Source organism: Impatiens glandulifera, chromosome 5 (assembly GCF_907164915.1).
Source record: "Impatiens glandulifera chromosome 5, dImpGla2.1, whole genome shotgun sequence".
In the NCBI taxonomy this organism is placed as follows: Eukaryota; Viridiplantae; Streptophyta; class Magnoliopsida; order Ericales; family Balsaminaceae; genus Impatiens; species Impatiens glandulifera.
The window spans coordinates 39,431,379-39,452,446 of NC_061866.1; the positions used below are offsets into that span (position 1 = coordinate 39,431,379).

At 34.4% G+C, this 21,068-nt stretch overlaps 2 protein-coding genes across 2 annotated transcripts; both read right to left on the reverse strand.

Moving 5' to 3' along the window:
* Positions 1–266: 266 nt before the first annotated feature.
* Positions 267–3,524, reverse strand: LOC124939912. The gene is made up of 6 exons (XM_047480373.1): positions 3,344–3,524; positions 2,014–2,087; positions 1,748–1,855; positions 867–937; positions 734–796; positions 267–663 (listed from the first exon to the last, which is right to left on the reverse strand). Exons 2-6 carry the CDS (start codon positions 2,075–2,077, stop codon positions 418–420), a joined length of 552 nt encoding a protein of 183 aa, XP_047336329.1. The 5' UTR covers positions 2,078–2,087; positions 3,344–3,524; the 3' UTR covers positions 267–417.
* A 9,675-nt stretch (positions 3,525–13,199) lies between these two features.
* Positions 13,200–18,588, reverse strand: LOC124938653 (pentatricopeptide repeat-containing protein At1g06710, mitochondrial). Its single transcript, XM_047479133.1, has 3 exons — positions 15,585–18,588; positions 13,676–13,887; positions 13,200–13,429 (listed from the first exon to the last, which is right to left on the reverse strand). Exons 1-2 carry the CDS (start codon positions 18,564–18,566, stop codon positions 13,843–13,845), a joined length of 3,027 nt encoding a protein of 1,008 aa, XP_047335089.1. The 5' UTR covers positions 18,567–18,588; the 3' UTR covers positions 13,200–13,429; positions 13,676–13,842.
* Positions 18,589–21,068: the final 2,480 nt, after the last annotated feature.

Sequence of the window (21,068 nt, forward strand, 5' to 3'; positions counted from 1 at the left end):
TAAAAATATAGAGTAGAATTAAAAAGAAAATACTTTTTACATAAGTAATATGTATTAATTGATTTTTTAAATATATATATATAATTAAAAAAAACTTTGATATAATTTATAACCAAGTCCTATAATTTAGGTTTATATTTAAATATTAAACGAATTAACCCAATTCATGTTAGATAAGATCAAAATTAATAAGTCAATTTAAAATTAAGTATTTGAAGAATACAATTTATATCTAGATTTTAGGCTTCTTTTTTCATACCTTTAGAAAAAACAACTCCAATCTATAACAACTTCATAAAACACAAAGAACGCATGAAATGCTATGAGTATTGAGTACATAGGTTCAATTAACCATGACATCTAACTTAAATAAAAAGAAAACTCTTCTTACTTCAATCTTTAGTTGATGAATCGTGTTCATGAGAGCTCAACAATCTTCTTCTGTTTCTTGTTATCAGACGGCTTCTTCCTCTTCTTACTCGAGGACTTATCCTCCTCTTTTCCATCAACAACAATATCATCGTTTTCTTCATCACTCTCAGAACCGCTGCTATCATCATCAGAATCTTCTAACGAAATCACCTGTTGACCACTAGCAATGGCAGCCTCGGCTGCAGCAATAGCCTCTGGAGTATGCAGATCCGCAACACCCAACATCAAATCCTATATTATTATTCTTATTATTATTAGAACTAATCAAACATCGATAGAAGTTGCTAATTTACCATTTTACCATTTCAATGTACTCGGTTTCGTTGCCATTGAGCATTTCAATATTGAAGTCCTTAGCATTGTCCTGAATACAAAATGAGTCAGAATTCTAGAAAACGCATATTAATAATAATAATAATAACACTTCCACAAACCTTTGCGCTTTTCTCTAGCATTTTGTTTGACTCTGACATGATACCCAGGAAATCTTTCACCTTTCCCAGAACTGCCATATTCAACCCGAGATATCGTTAGAGATAATTCAGATTAGTGGCTAAATCCGAGTTAAGGATAACTATCTTCTTAAGAGATATATAACTATCCTAGATTATTAACACATAATTATAATAGGAAGTGGCATTCTCTCGAGTATTCATTATCTCATTTTATGCTCTGGAGTAATATTAAATATATTGACACTTTATAGTTAATAGTTGAAGAAACACTATCAATCCTAATTCAAAATATGTATGGATATATATTGAAGGTGTTATTTACCCGCTATTCAATAAAACTAAATAACCATTGCTGAGGAAGAGAAAATTTTAAAATCCAAAATTCAATGAGCATCTGGATTTGTAAATGATATAAATGAATTTTGTGAAATCTATATGGATTTATTGAAGGTATTATTTACCCATTATTCAATAAAACTAAATAACCATAGACAATATAAAATTTTTACAACCATGGATTGAATGTCTATCTTTGTAAATGATATTTCAACAATCATGGATTTGGCGACATTGTTGGTTGTTCCTCTTCATCACGAGATTTGTGTAAACAGAATCATTGTTTACATTAACAAATCCAATATAATTTAAATAATGATTGGTTTTCACATCATTAATACAAGTTTATGAGTAATCTTACTCTTTGATTAGTACATGTGCATTTTTGCCAGGTTGAAAATTTTCATGTATAAACTTGCTTTTTTTATGTGTCATACCATTTTAATTTGGGAACTAAATTATTGTTTTTTTGAATTATAAAAGAAACAAAAGGCAAAATATTATGAAAATTGGCTCATGAGTACCTTGACTTGTGGGAACAGAAGAAGTTTTAGACTCGCCACCATGGCATTTTGATTCTGAGATTTGGCCTTTGCTAGATCCATCTTTTTTGCACACTAGAAGAAGAGATTCTGAAAAACCACATTCATAAGAAGATTTATCAAAGTAATCACACATGGGGCAACAATAGTTAAACAAAGAATAACAGACACAAAAAGTACAGGAAGATCAACTTGAGATCTAAAGAAGGAATAAGGTATGTCTGATAATAGGGAGGACAGGAAAATACCTACAGTTGAAGTAGAAGAATTACGAGTCTCCAACTCCAAAAGATCTTTGCTGCTTTCAGCCATCTCTCAGTTCCTGTGATAACAAGTAGAGGTACACAATTTGAGGGGAAAAGACAAACAGAGGAACACGATTTTGTTTACTTTTCTTCTTCAAGCATCTAAAAGTTATGGAAAATAAGATTTGTCTACTTTATTTGAAAAAAAACGTATTGCCTAAAAGGTTGTTTGAGCAAACTACCACAAAAGCATCGGAAAAATAAACAGCTGAACAACAGAAGCCAAAAGGCCAAAAATGAGAAGGACAGCAAAAACTATCAAAACACAAAAACAATCAAAACTGTCCCACAGTGCCAAAACCATAACAAAATATACCGAACTATCAGATCCTCAAGAAGATCAACTATTTCGCGTGCAGAAGAAACCAGAGAACTCGAGCAAACCTCAGCCAGGATCATAAAGATGGAACTCATGATCAAATGCGCACGGCAAGTCATGTTATAAAAAGTTCTCCTGTTTCTTAACTTTTTATTCTCAACCCAATTTTTTCAACCATGAGAACAAGGTATACCTTAGAATGCATTTGAGAAGAACTGTCTAGATTTATTTAAATTCAGTCATAATAACAAGGATTTTGCACCAACATGAACTAGAGCTGATTTTATAAGATCTAAATTAATTTTCTCACATATATGTGAAGAAAGAACCAACTTCCATTCAAGCTTATGGTCCATACTAGGCTTCAAATAACATAAGCTTAACTACTAACAATGGTGAACTACCAAAACATAACAGAAAGATGATATATATAACGCGCTTGAGTGAAATACACATGTTCACAAAAGGTTTTAAGAAGTACTTTAAGCAGATAAATAACATATCCAAAGATCTTATGTATAATAAATTAATAATAGAAGAGAAACACCAGATTTTGTTCATAAGAGTATATCTCAAGAGAGTGCAATGCAAACAGCCAAAAAAATCCTACAAGCAGGAAACATAACCTTTAACTTCAACTGTGGAAGAACATGTATCAAGAAGGATGTAGAATGAGATACAACTGTATCCCTCTCAATTGCTAGTTCTGGCTTGGTGTTTTATTCAACTAATGCAAATTGACAAACTCTCAATATACAATACATAACATAAGAAAACCTAAAATGTCATACTCACTATTTTCATATTTCCTTAAAATTGATACAACCATAAGAATCCAAACTTTAGTGACAGAGAAAACTAAGCTAGACATTCAATCCACTTAAATCACTATGTTAACCTAGGTTTTTTCTACGAAATCGGCAGATAGAACATAGTGAGGGAAAACAGACTAACCTGTACGGATGAAGGAAGATATCGGCTGAAGAACACAGTTGAAGCTTCACTATTCGGATGTGCTTGTGGCAGAATAGATGGATTTCGGCGTTCAGAGGAGCAATATCGGACGGCTACTGACGTTCGTTAATGGCGTCACCGATAGGGCTGCGTTTTATAGCCGCGATTTAAAATTTGTGCGGCCTGGTTCTATTTGGACAACATCAATTTTTCAAATAATCAAATTCTTAACAATTATATATTTCATCAACAAAAATAATAAAATACCTTTATTTTAAATTATAATTTTTTATTTTATTTATATATATTAATAATTTTAATTCTTTTTATTAAAAATAATTATTATTTTATTAAAATCATCGATAATCATTAATTTTATTTCCCGTTTAAGTTTTTTTTACTTTTAAATCAGAATTATATTTATATTTTAATAAAAGAAAATTGATATTTAGTAATGTACATTATATTTTATTTGAAATATATTATGATAAAACTTTGTATTGTTTCTTTCTTCTATACTAACTTCATGTATAAACTTCTTTATATATTTATTTTTATTTGATTTTACACCTTTATTATCTTTATTATTGAAACTTTCAAAATTTGTTTACAGCTAGAGATATTACTTGGCATTTCAATTTTTTTTAATTACAAACAAAATATTATTAAATATAAATAAAATTATTTTTTATTTTTAATTATTTTGTTTCTTCATTTTTTATCTAATTTTATTTAATTATTAAATTAAATAAAAATCCAAATAATTTATTTTGTTTTTATTGGACAAATTCTCAAAACATTCCAATAAAAATCAAGATCAAACAACTTCTAATATATGTAACTTTTTTTTAAATAATAAAATATTTATATAAAACTAAACTTTTAATATTCATATCAATCGTATACTTTTTATTATTATTTTTTTATTATTAAAACTTGTAGAAACTAATCAATTTATATAATTTGTTTTTTAATATTGAAATAAATATATTTTTTAATTTATTAAAAATAAGTTAAAATATTTTGAGATGGTAAATAATAATAAGAATAATCAAAATAAATTTTGGCAGGATTGAGTGACTGAAGTTTAAGTCAGATTCTAACTATTAAGCTTTTTAGATAATTCAAAAAGAACTTAGAAAGAGAAAGAGTTTGAGAATAAGAATTGTATTGATATAATATTTAGTAATTATAATTTAATATCTTTGAGATATTTATAGTATTTATGGCATACTAATTTAAGAATCACATCACAATTACAATTTATTTACATTAGGATATTTATTCCTTGACTAGAATATTCATTCCTTAACTAGAATATACTTTCTTAAATTAGAACATTCTTTCTTAAATTAAAATATTTCTTCTTTAACTAAAATATCTCTACTTAAATTAGAATATCTTCCTTAACTAGAATATTCTTTGAGTTGGGTCTACTTAGGCGATTGGGCCTCCTCTTGGGCTAGGAAGATTAGTGCAATGTGAGGCCAAGACTTTAATGAGCCTTGACATTCTCTTGAATGGGCCGTGACACTAATGGGTCGTAACATTCTACCTCACCTAAGTCGTGGTCGTCCTCGGCTTGACCTTGAACTAGTACTCTTCAATCTTCTACTTGAATTGCCATAAGTGATCATCTTTTTCTCAGCATCGGGTAGACCTTCCCCCCACGCCGTTCGATTTTAAACGGTCTCTCGTATATACGCACAAGAACCTTGAGAAAATATTGTAGAAACTTACATTGTTGCGGGAGTAATTTCCCCATTCCTCAGCCCCCTCCTTGAACCCGATTGCACGCCTCTTCAGATCTGTCCATTTCTTCATATTTTTGGTGTCTTCGTCCAAAGATGCCTGATCAAGATTTGTTTCCTCTCCTAAGGATTTGGCGAGAGTGAAGGTGAACTGACTTTGATCAACGTAACATGTGGTCAAACATTGTGGAGTAGATGGTTGTGTGGTGTATTTGGCCTTGAGCCCTCAAAGGCCTCCCCATACGCTATCTAGACTTCATCGGGTACTTCCTCTTTTCCCTTGGACCCGCCCCTATCATCCATCCTAGCAAAAGTGGAAAATATCTCATTCCCAAGTTTGCGACCTTAGCTGAACCGCATTGCCGAGAGCATGCTCATTCCCTCTAATTCTCTTCTTGTTTGTATCACACTAGTCTTCCCGTGATCCAAAATAATTAAGGAATTTGAATAAGGCATAATACAAGAACATATTTGATCGGACCATTTTAATCCCAACACTACATTATAGTCATCCATAGGGGCTAACATAAATGAGACTATTCCCTTCCAAACGTTGGTCTTGGTGTGCACTCCCCTAGCTTTTAAGGTGTGGTTCTCCTAGGAGTTGTTACATTGGTATCAGAGCGGGCCTCCGCGTTGAAACGTTTGTGCCTGGTTATGCGAGGGAGTTTCCTGGAACCTTGGCAGTTACTAGCGACTCAGCCTATGAATGTCGGGCGGCTAAGCGTGGGATCTCTAGGAGATTTTCGGGACCTTGTCCGCGTGGACGTTGGGTGGCTAAACATGGAGGATTGCAATTATTCTAAATGTTAAGGAATGGGACTTGAATCCCACATTGAAATTATGGGGTTCCTATGTGTGGCCCTATGACAAGTGGTATCAGAGCAAGGTTGTGTTTCCGCATTCAAGCTGGAAGAGATGGATTCATGTACTTAGGGGTGTCAAAAATGAACTCGACCCGCCAACCCGACACGAGTCGACCCGAAGAATATTGGGTTAGGGTTGGGGGTTTTCGGGTTTGAATCATTTCGGGTCAGACCTAAAATATAACCTGAAAAAGAAAATTGGGTTGGGTTGGGTTAACCCGGTTTGACCTGAATTAAAAAATCAGGTCACTCATCAACCCGAACCCACCCACCCAACCCGACCCACCTAATATATTAATAAAAAATAACTTGCCTACCTTACAAAAACCCTAACGGGCCTAACCCATATCCTTAATTTCTATTCATTTTCTTCCTTCCGTCTTTCTCACTATTCCTTTTCTTCCATCTTTCTCACTTCTCTTCAATATACATTCCTTCTCTAATTTTCATCTTTTTTAATCTCTTGAACTCCGCTAGTATCCAGCAATAAAATGAGTTCACAAATTAATCTTGATCTTGAGGAGGATAGTGTGGAGGGTTCACTTATGACAAATTTAGATGCAAATAAAGAAATGTGCATTGATTCCCAATATCAAGCCTCCAAAATTGGTATTGGTAAACGAAAGAGACCATTAAAATCAAAGTGGTGGCAGTATTTTGATATGCTTCCTAAAATAGAGGGAGAAGATTTGCGATGTAAATGTAAAGCATGTGGAATTACATATAAAGCTGATAGTAGCATGAGAATATGTAATCTTCGCTGTCATATCCTTAATCAATGTTCTAGATAGAAAACTCGTGATATTGCTTAAGCTTTGTTAGAACAAGGGAATAAAAGTCTTATTTCGGGTTAGTCAGGTTAGTCGGGTTGGTCGGGTTCGTCTGGGTTCGGGTTCGGGTTTGTTGTTTTCAGGTTGGTTCAGGTTTGGGTCGGGTTCGGGTTGAATTTTTTTTTATAATGCACCTCCTTCAACCCGACTCGAACCCACCCGACCCACCTGAATTGACACCCCTACATGTACTACCATCATTAAGGTTTCGACCGGCCAATATAAGGACAAGGGATCCAAGAGGGATAAGTCCGTCGAGAGAGGTGTTGTCATTAAAGCACGTCTGACTTGGCTTGAAAAAGGCATTAGCGAGCACCAAGAAGCTCTCGAAGTGTTTAGCGCGGTGTCCAATAGAGTGACGATGTTGGATGAGAAAAGTAAAAAGTTGGAGAATGAGGTCATGGGGATCATTAACAATTCGAATCGTAGCATTCGTGACGAAGTAATGGAATCGATTCTAGGGGAGATTAATGATATCCGACAGAAAGTACTTGAGACAATCCAAGGAGAAGCCCATGCGATAATCGAGGCACTCCGAAGGGAACTGATGGGGAGGCTCGATGCGATGGAAGGTCGGATTGGGTGGAATGGAAGGAAAATTCGAGGTGTGGCACCTCATTGAATGGATGTTCCCAAGCCAACTTCGTTCAAAGGCTCGAGGACTACAAAGGAAGTTGAGGACTTCCTTTGGAACATGAACGGTATTTTTGGGCATCAAACATCCTTGATGATCGCACCAAGTTATAGACGACCCCTTTCTTCCTAATAAAAATGGAGCTATTGTGGTGGAGAAGGTGTAAAGTAGACATTGAACGAGGTACGTTGGGATGGAAACATGGGAAAACTTCAAGACCAAGTTCAAGCGCCCCTAGAGAGCGTCGATTTTGAAGCACAGAAGCGGCTAAGTCAACTTGTGCACAACATGACCATCAAGAAGTATGTAAAAGAGTTCCAAGAATTGATGCTCGAGTTACCTAGTCTAACAGAACATGAGGCTCTGTTCACGTTTGTTAACGGCTTAAAAACTTGGGCACAGTTAGAATTAGAAAGAGCCAAGGTGCAAAACATCTCTGAGGCAATTGCGGTTGCTAAGAGGGTGATCGAGCTCAAGGTGTCTGTGGACAGGCCGAAGTTCATCAGAGATGATAAGGAGAAAAGTGGGGGAGACCGCCCACATGATAAGGAGAAAGGTGGGGGAGACCGCCCATCCAAGAAGTGGCAGCCAAACAACAATTTGAGAAGACAAACCGATAAATCGGGTAAGTCAAGAACTTGTCACATTTGTGGTGCTACCAACCAGATAAAGTTCATGTGCCCGTTCAAAAGTAAAAAGGTTACGGCAGTTTGAGAAACTGAGTCCTCCGATGAGGAAGAAGGAACTCAAATAAGACCCTTAAGACTACTCAATGTTGTGAAGGTTAGTATTGCGGAACCGATCCAGGAAACAAAGAGGGGCTCGATGTTCGTGGATGCCTTAATTGGGAGAAGGCACATCAAAGCACTAGTGGAATTGGAGCTACCCATAACTTCAGGCGTGAAGGAGTGGCTAAGGCGTTGGGTCTTCGCATCAACCCAACGAGAAGGACGATCAAGTATGTAAATACAACAGTCAAGTCGGTGGTCGGGGAGGCTAAGGAAGTGCACACAAGGATCAGAGACTGGAAGGGAACAATCTCGTTTACGTTAGTCCTTATGAATAACTGCGATGTAGTGTTGGGACTACAATGGTTCGATCATGTACGTGTTTGTATAATGCCTTATTCAGAATCCTTAATTATTTTGGATCACTGGAAGACTAGTGTGATACCAACAAGAAAAGAATTAGAGGGAATGGACATGCTCTCGGCAATGTGGTTCAGTCGGGGTCGCAAACGTGGGAATGAGACATTTTCCCTTCCATTCTCCGATCCTGGTGTGCACTCCCCTAGCCTCTCTGGCCACCAGCTTGACTGTTGTATTCATAGACTTGACCGTCCCTCTCGTTGGGTTGATGTAAAGACCCAACGCCTTAGCCACTTTTTCACGCATGAAGTTGTGGGTAGCTCCAGTATCCACTAGTACTTTGATGTGCCTTCTCCCAATCAAGACATCCACAAACATCAAGCCCCTTTTTGTTCCCTTGATCAGTTCCGCAATACTAGCCTTCAAAACATTAAGTAGTCTTAAGGATCCTATTTGAGTCATTTCTTCCTCATCGGAGGACTTAGTTTCTCGAACTATCGCAACATTCTTACTTGTGAACGGGCACATGAATTGTATGTGGTTGGTAGCACCACAAATGTGACAAGTTCTTGGCTTACTCGATTCGTCGATTTGTCTTCCTGATTTGTTGTTTGGCTGTCACTTATTGGGTGCGCGGTCTCCCCCACCTTTCTCCTTATCATGTGGGCAATCTCCCATACTTTTCTCCTCATCATCTATGATGAACTTTGGCTTGTTCACGGACACCTTGAGCTCGATCAACCTCTCTGCAACCATAATTATCTCGGAGACGTTCTGCACATTGGCAAGTTTTTAAACCGTTAACAAACGCGAATAGAGGCTCCTGTTTCGTTAAACTAAGTAACTCGAGCATCAATTCTTAGAACTCCTTCACATACTCCTTGATGGTTCTGTTGTGCATAAGTTGACTTAGCCGCTTCCGTGCTTCAAAATCGGCATTTTCTAAGAAGAATTGGCGCTTGAACTCAGTCTTGAAGTTTTCTCATGTTTCCATCCTCAACGTACCTCGTTCAATGTCTGATTCACGACTTCTCCACCACAATATCGTCATCTTTATCAAGAAAAAAAGGGTTGTTTGTAACTTGGTGCGATCATCAAGTATGCTTGATGCCCGGAAATATTGTTCCATGTTTCAAAGGAAGTGCTCAACTTCCCTTGCACTCCTCGAGCCTTTGAATTGAGTTGGCTTGGGAACATTCATTCGATGAGGTGTCGCACCTCGAAGTTCCCCTCCATTCCACCCAATCCCACCTTCCATCGCATCGAGTCTCCCCATCATTTTCCTTTGGAGGGCGTCGATTATCGCATGGGCTTCTCCTCGGATTGTCTCAAGTAATTCCTGCCGAATATCATTAATCTCCTTTCGAACCTATCCCAACACTTCGTCACGAATGCTACGATTCGAATTGTTAATAATCCCCATGACCTCATTCTCTAACTTTTCACTTTTCTCATCCAACATCGTCACTCTATCGACCATTGCGCTAAACACTTCATGAGCTTCTTGGTGCTCGCTCATGTCTTCTTTAAGTCGGGTCACCTGCGCTTCCATGGCAGCACCTCTCTCGACGTACTTATCCCTCTTGGTTCTCTTGTTCTTATGTTGGTCGATCGGAACCTTAGTGATGGTAGTACGTGAATTCATCTCTTTTAGTTTGAATGTGGAAGCACAACCTTGCTCTAATACCACTTGTCATTGGCTGAAATTCGACCCGTGTGGCACTAGGCTAGATCGACTCAGATTCTAGCTAGTAAGTCTCTTTAGACAATGCGAGAAGAACTTAGAGGGAGAAATAGTTTGAGAGTAAGAATTGTATTGATATAATATTTATTAATTACAATGTAATATCTTTGAGGTATTTATATGACTTATGACGTACTAATTTAGGAATTGTATTCCAATTACAAATTAATTACATTAATTTAGGATATATCTTCTTAACCTAGAATATCTCTTCCTTAACTAGAATATTTCTTCTTAAATTAGAATATCACTTCTTAAATTAGAATATTCATTTGTTAACAAAAATATATTTCTTTTTAAATTAAATATTTCTTCCTTAACTAGAATATTTTTTGGGTTGGATTACTTAGGCGATTGGGCCTCCCCTTGGACTAAGAAGATTAACGCATTGTGAAGGCCCAAATTTTAATGAGCCTCGACATTCTTTTGAATGGGTCGTGACACTAATGGGTCGTAACATTACGTTTTAAATTTTATTTAAAATTATTAGCCTCATCATCTTTTATATTTTAATAAAAATATATATTTTTTTTTTAAAATACAAAATAAATTTATAAAATTTTATCAAACAAATTAGTGTATAAAAAGATATTTTAAATGAAATATAATGTACAATAAACAAATCCTTAAAAGTTATACATTCTAAACAATGAATTCATGCTCAAAAGAATACCTAAATCTAAAACATATCTTATTGTCAAATTATTAAGTGTGTTAATTGACCTAATTTTTAAAAAAGAATATTGATTCTTGTTAATAATATTTTTGAAGTTACAAAAAAAAATCTTATTTTTAACAAAAAGATTAATTAATTTATAATGTATGTGTTTTCTAAAAACCAACCACATTAATATATACTTTTGTCAAGGAAAAAAAAACTTACATTTTTAAAAAAATATAGTTTTAATATGAAAATTTTATTTCTACAACTATCTTGATTTAATTAATTTATTTGTATGTTACATATAACATCATATTTGGGTCAAAATTTGATAAAAAGAAGTTAGAGAATCGAAAATAATTAAAAATAATGTTTTAACAAATCAAAGTCTATAGTCAAAATTTAACTCAAAATTAAATTAAAGAATTATTTTAAACAAATAAAAAAGTGAGAAAAATAAAAATAAACAGTCAAATAAAAAAAATATATATGTATAACAAAAAGAAAAAGTAAAAATAAAAATAGTTGTAAATTTGACAAATATATTATAGGGAGTTATAAATATATGTATGGTATTTACCTGAAACAAATCTCATTTATTCAATGAAATTCAATTGATTATACATATTTGACCAAATACTTTGAAAGTAAAATTATAGTAACTTTTCCTGTTTATGGTGAAATTTATAATCAGCCACAAGACAAGGTAACTCAAACTCACGGGTAAGTATCGACTCACGTTTAACCAGTTGCTTGGTCAAATCCATGAACATAACCCACATTAGACTATCTGGGGTTTAATGGTATTCATCCTAGTTGATCCTCTGAATAGGGATTCTTTAGATATGATCTTTAGAAATAATACTCGACGCAAGTAAACCTTCATAGTGAACTGGAACCTTCTTCGATTTGTTTGAGGTATTTCTTGTCTAAATGATGCAGTCCGAGCCTGTCTTCTTCATCCTTAATCAACTTTGTTCTCGTGATTCATCATATTCTAGTCGGGTCATTAATCCTGCCAAAACATTATGATTTACAAGAGATTCTCATAGAAAAGGCTCCAACTAGCTTACAACATGAGGTTCAGTAAAATAAATGATTTCCTATTTAAAGATGCATAATTCAAGAAATGATAATAATAATCAAGTATAAAGTTTGTATAGGAGCTTGTTTGAGGTGGGATTAAGCCACTATCCAATTTACTATCACATCATTCAAATCATCAACTAAATTACCCTTGATTTTTTATACCATTTAAAAATATTAAATAATAAAGATATTTTGATCATTTTACCCAAATAATCCACTCTAAAACCAAACAAAGTTATTAAAAATAACTAATTCAAATAATCCCAGATCAAACAAGGCCTCTTAATAAATTACATATGTTTTAGACCCCTTATTTAATTGGATGTTAAATGGTAAAGATCTACTCTAACCCTACTTGTTTTGATTTTATGATAAAATCTTTAAAATCAACCACATTAGAAAGAAGATATCTAATTGTTTTACTAAAACTACTTAAGAGGTCAGTATCGCTCGCCATTATGTATCAAAATCAGACTGGAAATTAAATGACAGCAAATCAGTTGGCTAAAAAGAAATATGAAATGGGCTATAGCCATAGATCTAACTAGCATTATCCTATAAATGCTAGATTGGTCTCATAGAAGGAACAACTAAATTTCTTTATTCTAAGACTTGATAATCAGACATGAAATCTGTGTAGCAAAGGAGTACACAGACAAACTAATAAACATTTCAAATTGCTATTCCAAGAAGAAGAAAAAAAAGGAAAGAACACTAGGGTAAATACAAAGGGAAACATGATACAAAGTCTTTCCCTATCTTCTCTAAAGTCTACAAACCCAATTTAGGGTCAGCATCACATTCATTTTAGGGTAACATGATATGTAGCAATAAAATAGGAAAAACATGAATCATAGAACTCTTACTTTGGCCAAACAAAGCAATAACAATATTCATCTAATGAGCTGCAATGACGCCTACAAAAGGAGAAAGGAAGAAATGGTTAATTGATGCATAAGAAACAGCCAAAGTCAACTACATCACTGAAAACATGCAAAAGCATAAAACAATACTGGAGATGTAAAAGTATCAGAGGAAGTTGGAAGCAAATAGATGGTGAGGTATACCAAGAAGAGTCTGAATCAAGCACAAGTTATTCCGGCCAATGACAAACTGACACGTGTCATTCAGCAAGAAACACAGGAATACTTTTCTTCAATTATCAGTGAAGTATGCTCTTTTCGATGTACTTGAGATTATGATCTGGGGATCCATTTCTGCTAGTACTTGATCTAATTGCTGTTGGTATCATGCATCACCATAATGGTCATGTGAGGCTTTTCACTTCCCAGTTTCAGACCCCAGAATGTCACATGATCTAAGAAATGGATGCCATAACCAGAGAATAGTGGAGAAATCCAGTGCAAATGTAACTTTCTCACTAGGGAAAAAGATTTCCAGACTTCGCCCATGGAGCCAAAACCTGCATCATACATGAAGCAACATAAGTTGCACATAAAGGGCTGTTTTGGTAATACCATTTTTTTCATGTTGACCATAATCCTGAAAAATCAACATCTTTTATGTTCGCGAAAAACTACAATGATCTAGAAAATAATTTGTTTCATGATCTAAAAAATAATTTGACCATGATGTAGAAAGAAATCTATTTGACAAATGCAGTACTAGATAATTACGCAGTCCATCTGCAAGAATGTTAATCATTTACCTTGTGCCACAACTTTTATCAGGAAAATAATTACTCATTAAGGTTCAAGCAAATGCCAGCAAAAATGGATGACCACTTCCATGTCAGTCTCCCAAAAACCATTGTGTGAGCATCTAGGAGCACTTCATTGTATTGGAGGTCCCAACTCCCAACTGCATTATAATGATTTAGGCATCCTTTAATGCAGCTTCACTCGAAACCCAGACAATATCCTGCACAATGAATCACCATTAACCAATAAGACAAATAAATATCAGGCACAAAGAAGAAATTTTGAAACAGGAAAAAAAAGTATTAACTTTTTTTCATTTTCAATAGTTCAACTGATAGTTTTGTTGCAGTATTAATTGACAACAGATATACATTCAATATGATGCAAACCATATTTAAAGAATCACGCCTACAAAAAAAACACGTAACAGATGAGAAAACCAAGTGGAGAAAGGCCTTCAGCAAAGAAAACCATTGTCAACAATGAAGTAGTAGAACTTCATAACAATAAATAGAATGATTCTGGTCGTGGGTTTGAGTCTTCATGACCATTTTCAAACAAAAATTAAATGCAGTGATCCTACTCGCCTAAAGTATCCAAAGTAGCTTTAAGATTCCTCCAACAACCAGACAAGATTCTCTTCCAACCTTCCAATGATGCTCATTTTATACAATAGCGTGGTTGGAAAGAAATCATAGTTTTAATAGTAATTTTCTATCATATTTTTTTGTTTAAAGGCATATTAACAATGCATATTGTAATTCATGACCTAGTTTTTTTATGTTCCTATACGCTATTAAGCAAGGTATTTAAATCAGATGACTAACCACCAACAATTTACACTATTAGAGCTAAAGCCTTGTGTGTTTGTCTCCCTCCTTCACCACTCTATTACTGCCACATAGTAAGAACATAGGATATGTTCCTTAGAACTTATGTAAAGTTTCAAGGACAAACCATCTAAATCACATATAAACTCATAGGGCCTCTAAGTAATATGGTCAAATTGTGTACCTATAAAATTATTTCTACGTAAAATGGTCCAAATTGTATACCTCTAAAACTCATAAGATTCGTCTTGATGTGTTCTCTCTCCATCTTTACTATTACAGCATGTAAAGGTTTCAGAACATCAGTGTAAAGCTTCTAGGAAACACGGAATAAAGAAAAGAAGAAAAAAAATAAGAGACAAAGGTCATTTTCTGCCCGAAGAATGAACTTTAAGACAGACTCAAAGGTCATTATCCCTTTTTTCTCAAGCTAGTATCCTACATAACCCTTAAACTCAGAGTAATTAGAAGGAAATAAAGTTCAGATATGATTTGAGATTTCATAACTAATGATAGTGTTATTTGAATTTAATTATTCAAGTGGTCTTACTTTAAATTGCTATAATCTGTTCCAATGAATGAGTGGATTGTGACAGTTCAAGGAAACAATCTATATTTCCTAGTTTTTTCCATTACCTCTATGTTGGCTTTGTTTTTTCTCCCTAACCAAATCCACAAATCATAACATGGTTTTCGCCAAATTTCCAGGACAAAAGGACATAAAAACAGAACAAAATAATCCACTTAAATGTATCAATCAACCGAATTTAGAATCAGAATCCTAGTGAGAAATGCACACATTGTCTATTAAAATATAAGCAAATAAGAATAATGAAGAAAAGTTAATCATTTAAAATAAATGATTAATAAAAGTAATGTTAGTGCAGAGTTCAGATGTATGCAGTTATTACGCAACAAACCCGTCAAGGGATATTTCATCATTGAGTGAATGCAAAAAGGAATCAAGTATGTATGGATGAGTCCATCTTATTTAAACTTATTGCAATAAGCTTGAATCATAAGAACATTATTGCCCTCAATTGTTCATTGACATTTTTACATACTTGATGAGATTGAAGTTACATACCATATGGCAAAGGCTATCTGAAAGCTGCAGTGCTTCCTCCCACATATTTGCATTAGCAAGTCCTTTAATCAGGTGGAAAAAGATACTCAAATCTGGTATACCACCCTTCCTTATCATATCGCTGTACAACTCGAACGCCCTATCAATCTTGCATGAGAGTGAGAGGCTCTCAATTAAAGATGAATACAGTTTCCTCTCAGCAGATGAGCAAACTTGAGAATTTGAAATTTCTCTATACAGCTCTAGAGCAACTTCCAGTCTTCCAGCTTTGCAAAAGCTGTCTATCAGTATACTATAAACCGAACTAAAAGCAAGAGAATAGGTCTTACCTATCTCATCTAAAAGCCCAAGATTAGCAATGAAATCTTGACTAAAACCTTCTATGACCTTACAATAGTTTGTCACATTTATAGGCCAGTAAGTTTGTTTCATCTCCTTTAGTAGTTGGTAAGCCTCATCAAGAAGGCCATTGGCACAACAATGTTTTATGAGGACATGATAAGTCACATGATTAGGAGCACAACCTTTATCGCTCATCTGTCTCAAGATTTCAATGCATTTATCCACTTCACCGATTTTTCCATAGCCATCGATCATGGCAGTGTAAGTCACGACATTCGGATTGCACCCTTTTTCTTCCATCATATTCATAAGTTTAAAAGCTTCGTTAGTTTTTCCAGATTTACATAAGCCATCTATCATTTCTGTATAAACAATAACATTGGGAGGACATGAATTATCCAGCATGTTAGATATAACATCCAAAGCCATTTCTATCTTCTTGTCCTTAAACAATTTATCAAGTATAGAGCTGTATGTATATATATTCGGACTATAACCATATTCCGACATTTTATAAAAGAATTCTCGGGCTTCATCTAGCTTCCCAGCCTTACAAAATCCATCAATTAGAGCATCAAATACAATATGGTTCGGTTCACACCCAGCAGCAGACATCGCATCTAACAAATTCCTTGCCTCTTCAACCTTATGAGCTTTGCACAAACCATCCACCAATGCTCCGTAAGTGATAACATTAGGTTCCCCACCGCTTTCATCACCAACAAAGTATAAATTTACATCCGAAATTCCCTTATTTCCCCTCATTCTTTCATAAATCTGGCAAGCTCTTTCAAGATGGCCAGCTTTGCAAAGACCATCAATTAACGCGGAATATGTAACAACATTTGGCATGCAACCTTCTGATAACATGCTTAAGAAAAGCTCGTTGGCATCCATAATCTTCATTGCTTTCAAGTAACCATGAATAAGAGCAGTATACGTAACCACATTAGGTATAGAACCAGCCTTTCTCATTTCATCTAGCAAGTTGCGAGCTTGTTGGATTAGACCTGCTTTGCAGAAACTATCGATTAAGATGGTATATGTATAGATGTCTGGAGTAACACCATTCCTTTTCATTTCTTCAAATAATAAGAAGGCCTTCTCTATTTTTGACGCGTGGCATAGAAAACCAATAACTTTGGAGTATGTACTACTGTCCGGTACAAAACCCTTCTTCATCATTTCATGAATAATCTTGTAAGATTTCTCAAATTTTCCAGCACTACACAGGCATCTTGCAAAACTGACAACATTTACTTTATTTAACGTTAAACCAGAAGCAAACATTTCACTATAAGCAATTTCAGCTAATTCTAATGCATCCGAGCTTGGTAACTCCTCATTGCCGCATATGCCACCAACAAAGATGTTGTAAACAACATAACCCGGCTTGCAATCACATGCTAACATTTTTTTAATCAACTTATAGGCATATGAATAGTCCCTGGATTGACAGTAAGCATGAACAAGAGAATTAAATAGTTTAGGACTTGGGTAACATCCTTCTGTAATCATCATCTTCACAATTCTCTTACATCTACTTAGCTGTTTTTTATTCAAACAACCACAAAGTAAAGTCCTATATGTTATAACATTGGGAACACAAGAATTTACCCGCATTATGTTCATAATTTCCATTGCCTCTTTAAAAAGAGAAGCTTCGCATAATCCAGATATCATGGTTGTGTAAATGACAGTATTTGGACCAATCTTTTCCTTCTCAATTAAATCAAGTGCTTCTCTCCACTTACCTGCTCTGCATTGAGTGTGTACATAGCAACCCATTGTTTGATCATCCATCCTAAAACCCTTCTCCGACATCTCTCTGTAGACTAAATATGCTGTGTCCAACCTCTCTGCCTTCAGGAAAACCTGAATTAAACAATTATAGGTCCCTCGTGAAGGTGTATAACCAAGGTCCTTAAGCCTTCCCAGCTCTTCCAAAGCGATATTCCACATCCCATTTTTGCAGAAGTTCCGAATCATCAAATTTAGTAACTTCACAAGTAACACTTCATCATCGTCCTTAATTTCCCTGACCAAATGGTCAGGCATCTTGTTGTTCCTTTCACACCCTATCAGTTCTATCAATGCGTTATACACAGGCAATGTATGTTGATAACCAATCTGCCGACCAACCCACAGGAAGAACTTCACACCCAAGTCAGCATTTTTAATAAGCTTCAACACATCTACAGCCAATGCCTCATTTAACTTCCCTCTGAATTGCCTAAGAAAATTCTGGGTTCCGATTCCAAAACCATCGGTACTGTTCTTAATCGCATTAGACATCAGGACAGCATCAGTTGAGGACTTACAAGACTCTAACTTTTCTTCCGAATGACTGCATTCAGCAACTGAACCCATCAAAGAGTCACGAAGAAAGGCATAACCGTCAGACCTGAATCTTCCATCTGACCCAGATTGTTCTTCTCCGGGAAGATGGAGGTCTGGATGGATTAAACCTTCGAGGTTGTCGGGCGAGGAATCGCTAATGAATCTTGGAAAGCATAGGAAAAGTTGGCGAGCAAAAGTGGAAGAGTGAGAAGAGAAAGGCGTTGGGCGACTGTGGGAGTGAAGGTAATCCGATCGAGAAGAGCCTACGGAGAGAGCGAGTCTCAGTCCTCGCCTGCTCATTTGAAACTCTACTAGTTGAGAGGAAGAATCATTTCAGGGTTTTAACCGGCGGCAGATATATAGCCTATATAATCTAAGACTTATACGATTTTTAAATTTAATGCCTCACTTTTTCTTTCTTAATTTGATAGGATTCAATAACAATTTCATTCGATAATAAATAATAAGTTTGCAACAAATTTTGTGAATCAAATATTTTATTTACATGTTAATGTTCAAAATTGAATTTCTCTATCTAGAAAAATAAAATTGAAATTATTATTTATTTTCCATTAAATGAATTTTTTAAATTAGAAGATGTCTTGTTTTTCTCTTCATCACTCAAATTTAAGTTGATATTGCGTTTTTTTGTTCAGCATCCTCATTTGGAAGATTGGATTTTTTGTCTCGGATTTTTATAATCCGAATAATACTATCAATCATTATTGGGTCGTTTGTAACTCGTACCTTTTAATTGTGTTGATAATCATTTCTCGAATTCGTGTTTTTCCACTTTATTAGCAGGTGGATTCAACAATGTTGTCCAAGGAAGAGGAGGAACAAGAGAAAAACAAGTAGTTAGATTCGATGGGACTGCCCGAGGAGGAGGAGAAACACAGTGAGCGAGAATCGACTGTACTGTCCGAGAAGGAACACGAGCAATTGAATTCGATAAGGTTGTCCGAGAAGGATGATGAGGAACACAAGGAGAAAATTTTGATAGTATTGTCTGAGATTTAACATGAGCAATTAGATTCAATGGGGTTGCCCGAAGAGGAGGAACACGAGTAGACATTTGTTGTGCACTCATACTTGTGGCAGTCGTTAACCTTCTCTTTTTAGATGAAATTCTTAAATTTACAATGATATTTGAACCACTGGACCTCTTTATTAGCAATCAATAAATTAAACGATATATAATCAACAAGCTATATCTTTATAATCATCAAAAATTCATCTTATATAATCAAAAAGTTACACCCTTATAATCATCATATATCAGAATATCAAATTATCTAACTATACTATTATAAAATTATCATCCATATGTAACTACCAGGATCACTCTCATTAATATATTTTCAACTAATCTTCACTCACTTCACTATCATTTCCATTCTCATGAAAGAGGTTTTCACAATTTTTCTCATATGGAATTATTCTTAAACCTTGAACTTTATCGAAGAGATTTTTCTCTTCCACCTTCATCTTCCTCTTCACGAATCTATTCTTCTACAATTTTAACATCTTCATCAATATTATGTTGATTTTTTTTATTATATTTTCTTAAAACGCTGGGTTCCGATTCTCTTTTGGAGTGAGACTAATTCTCACGGGTTAAACATAACTCACAAACATACTTAACTGATTAATCAAACGAGTGAAACTTATCGCTTGACGGACTCGAACTCAGGACCTCAAAGAGGCTGTAGATATCCACATCTTGTTATCGCTATGCTAAAAGAGGGGATGACGTTTGTTTTATCAACACCTTCTATTTGAATAACATAATATTCCTCTTCACTAATCTCTTCTTCTCTATGTTCAACATCTTCATCAATATTATGTTGATTCTCATCAACACCCTATTTTTCAGCAACGAAATTTTGCTCTTTATTTCCAACTTCAACCATTTCTTCAATATTAAGTTCAAATTCTCATATATATTCTCTTTAAAATCTTTAAACATTTATCTTGTAAATTTTCTTCTACCTTTAACATTTTAAGTTCAGATTCTCATATAGCCCTTTAAAATCTTTATAATATATATATATATATATATATATATATATATATATATTTCTTTTATGAAATTTTTTTAATTTTCATTATTTTAAATAAGGAGTTACATATCTAAAATTAAATTGCAAAATAATATCAACATAATCAAAACAACTACATAAAAATTTATGTGTTAAATAATATGACATATTTACAATAATTAAAATTTTAATGACGAAGATCGACCAATTTTATAATTTCTTGAGGGTGACTCTAAATATCCGTAACGACAAGTGATGAAGTACAACAAATCAAACAAGGAAATTAAATAGTGTAGGAAGAATTTCTACCAAAAATTTTGAGCGATAGTAAATTTTGTCCTTGACCAATTTTTGATAAGTAATGTCGGAAAAGGTTCTGCCAAGTGACAATTAATCATCTACATATATGGTAAAAAAAAGTGAGAAATCCATAGAAATAATGAGAGGAAACCTGTAGGAGGGCCTTCGACTGAAAAAAATATATATTTTAGTGACTCTTAATTAGAGAATTAGAAAACTACTACAAATCCGATAATTTTATCTCCTTTGTTGCTAAGAATGTGACGATACGGACTCCAGAAATGATCACTAAGACATTGGAGGGTATGAGTAATAAAAATTCTAATTTGATATATTTATATATATATATATATATATATATATATATATATCCTACGCTTTAACGTTCTTCCCCCCAAATATGTTTTGTTATCATTTAATTGCATAAGTTTTGGGGCTCCGATATGAAGATAGTATAAGA

Excerpts from the sequence above, each read along its gene's own strand:
- LOC124939912 (XM_047480373.1), bottom strand. The coding sequence starts at position 2,077 with ATGGCTGAAAGCAGCAAAGATCTTTTGGAGTTGGAGACTCGTAATTCT. Across the intron at positions 1,856-2,013 it reads TTCTTCTACTTCAACTGTAG|AATCTCTTCTTCTAGTGTGC; the intron begins GTATTTTCCTGT and ends GTGGTTTTTCAG. Across the intron at positions 938-1,747 it reads TTCTGTTCCCACAAGTCAAG|TTCTGGGAAAGGTGAAAGAT; the intron begins GTACTCATGAGC and ends TGAATATGGCAG.
- LOC124938653 (XM_047479133.1), bottom strand. The coding sequence starts at position 18,566 with ATGAGCAGGCGAGGACTGAGACTCGCTCTCTCCGTAGGCTCTTCTCGA. Across the intron at positions 13,888-15,584 it reads CAGATAGCCTTTGCCATATG|GATATTGTCTGGGTTTCGAG; the intron begins GTATGTAACTTC and ends TTCATTGTGCAG.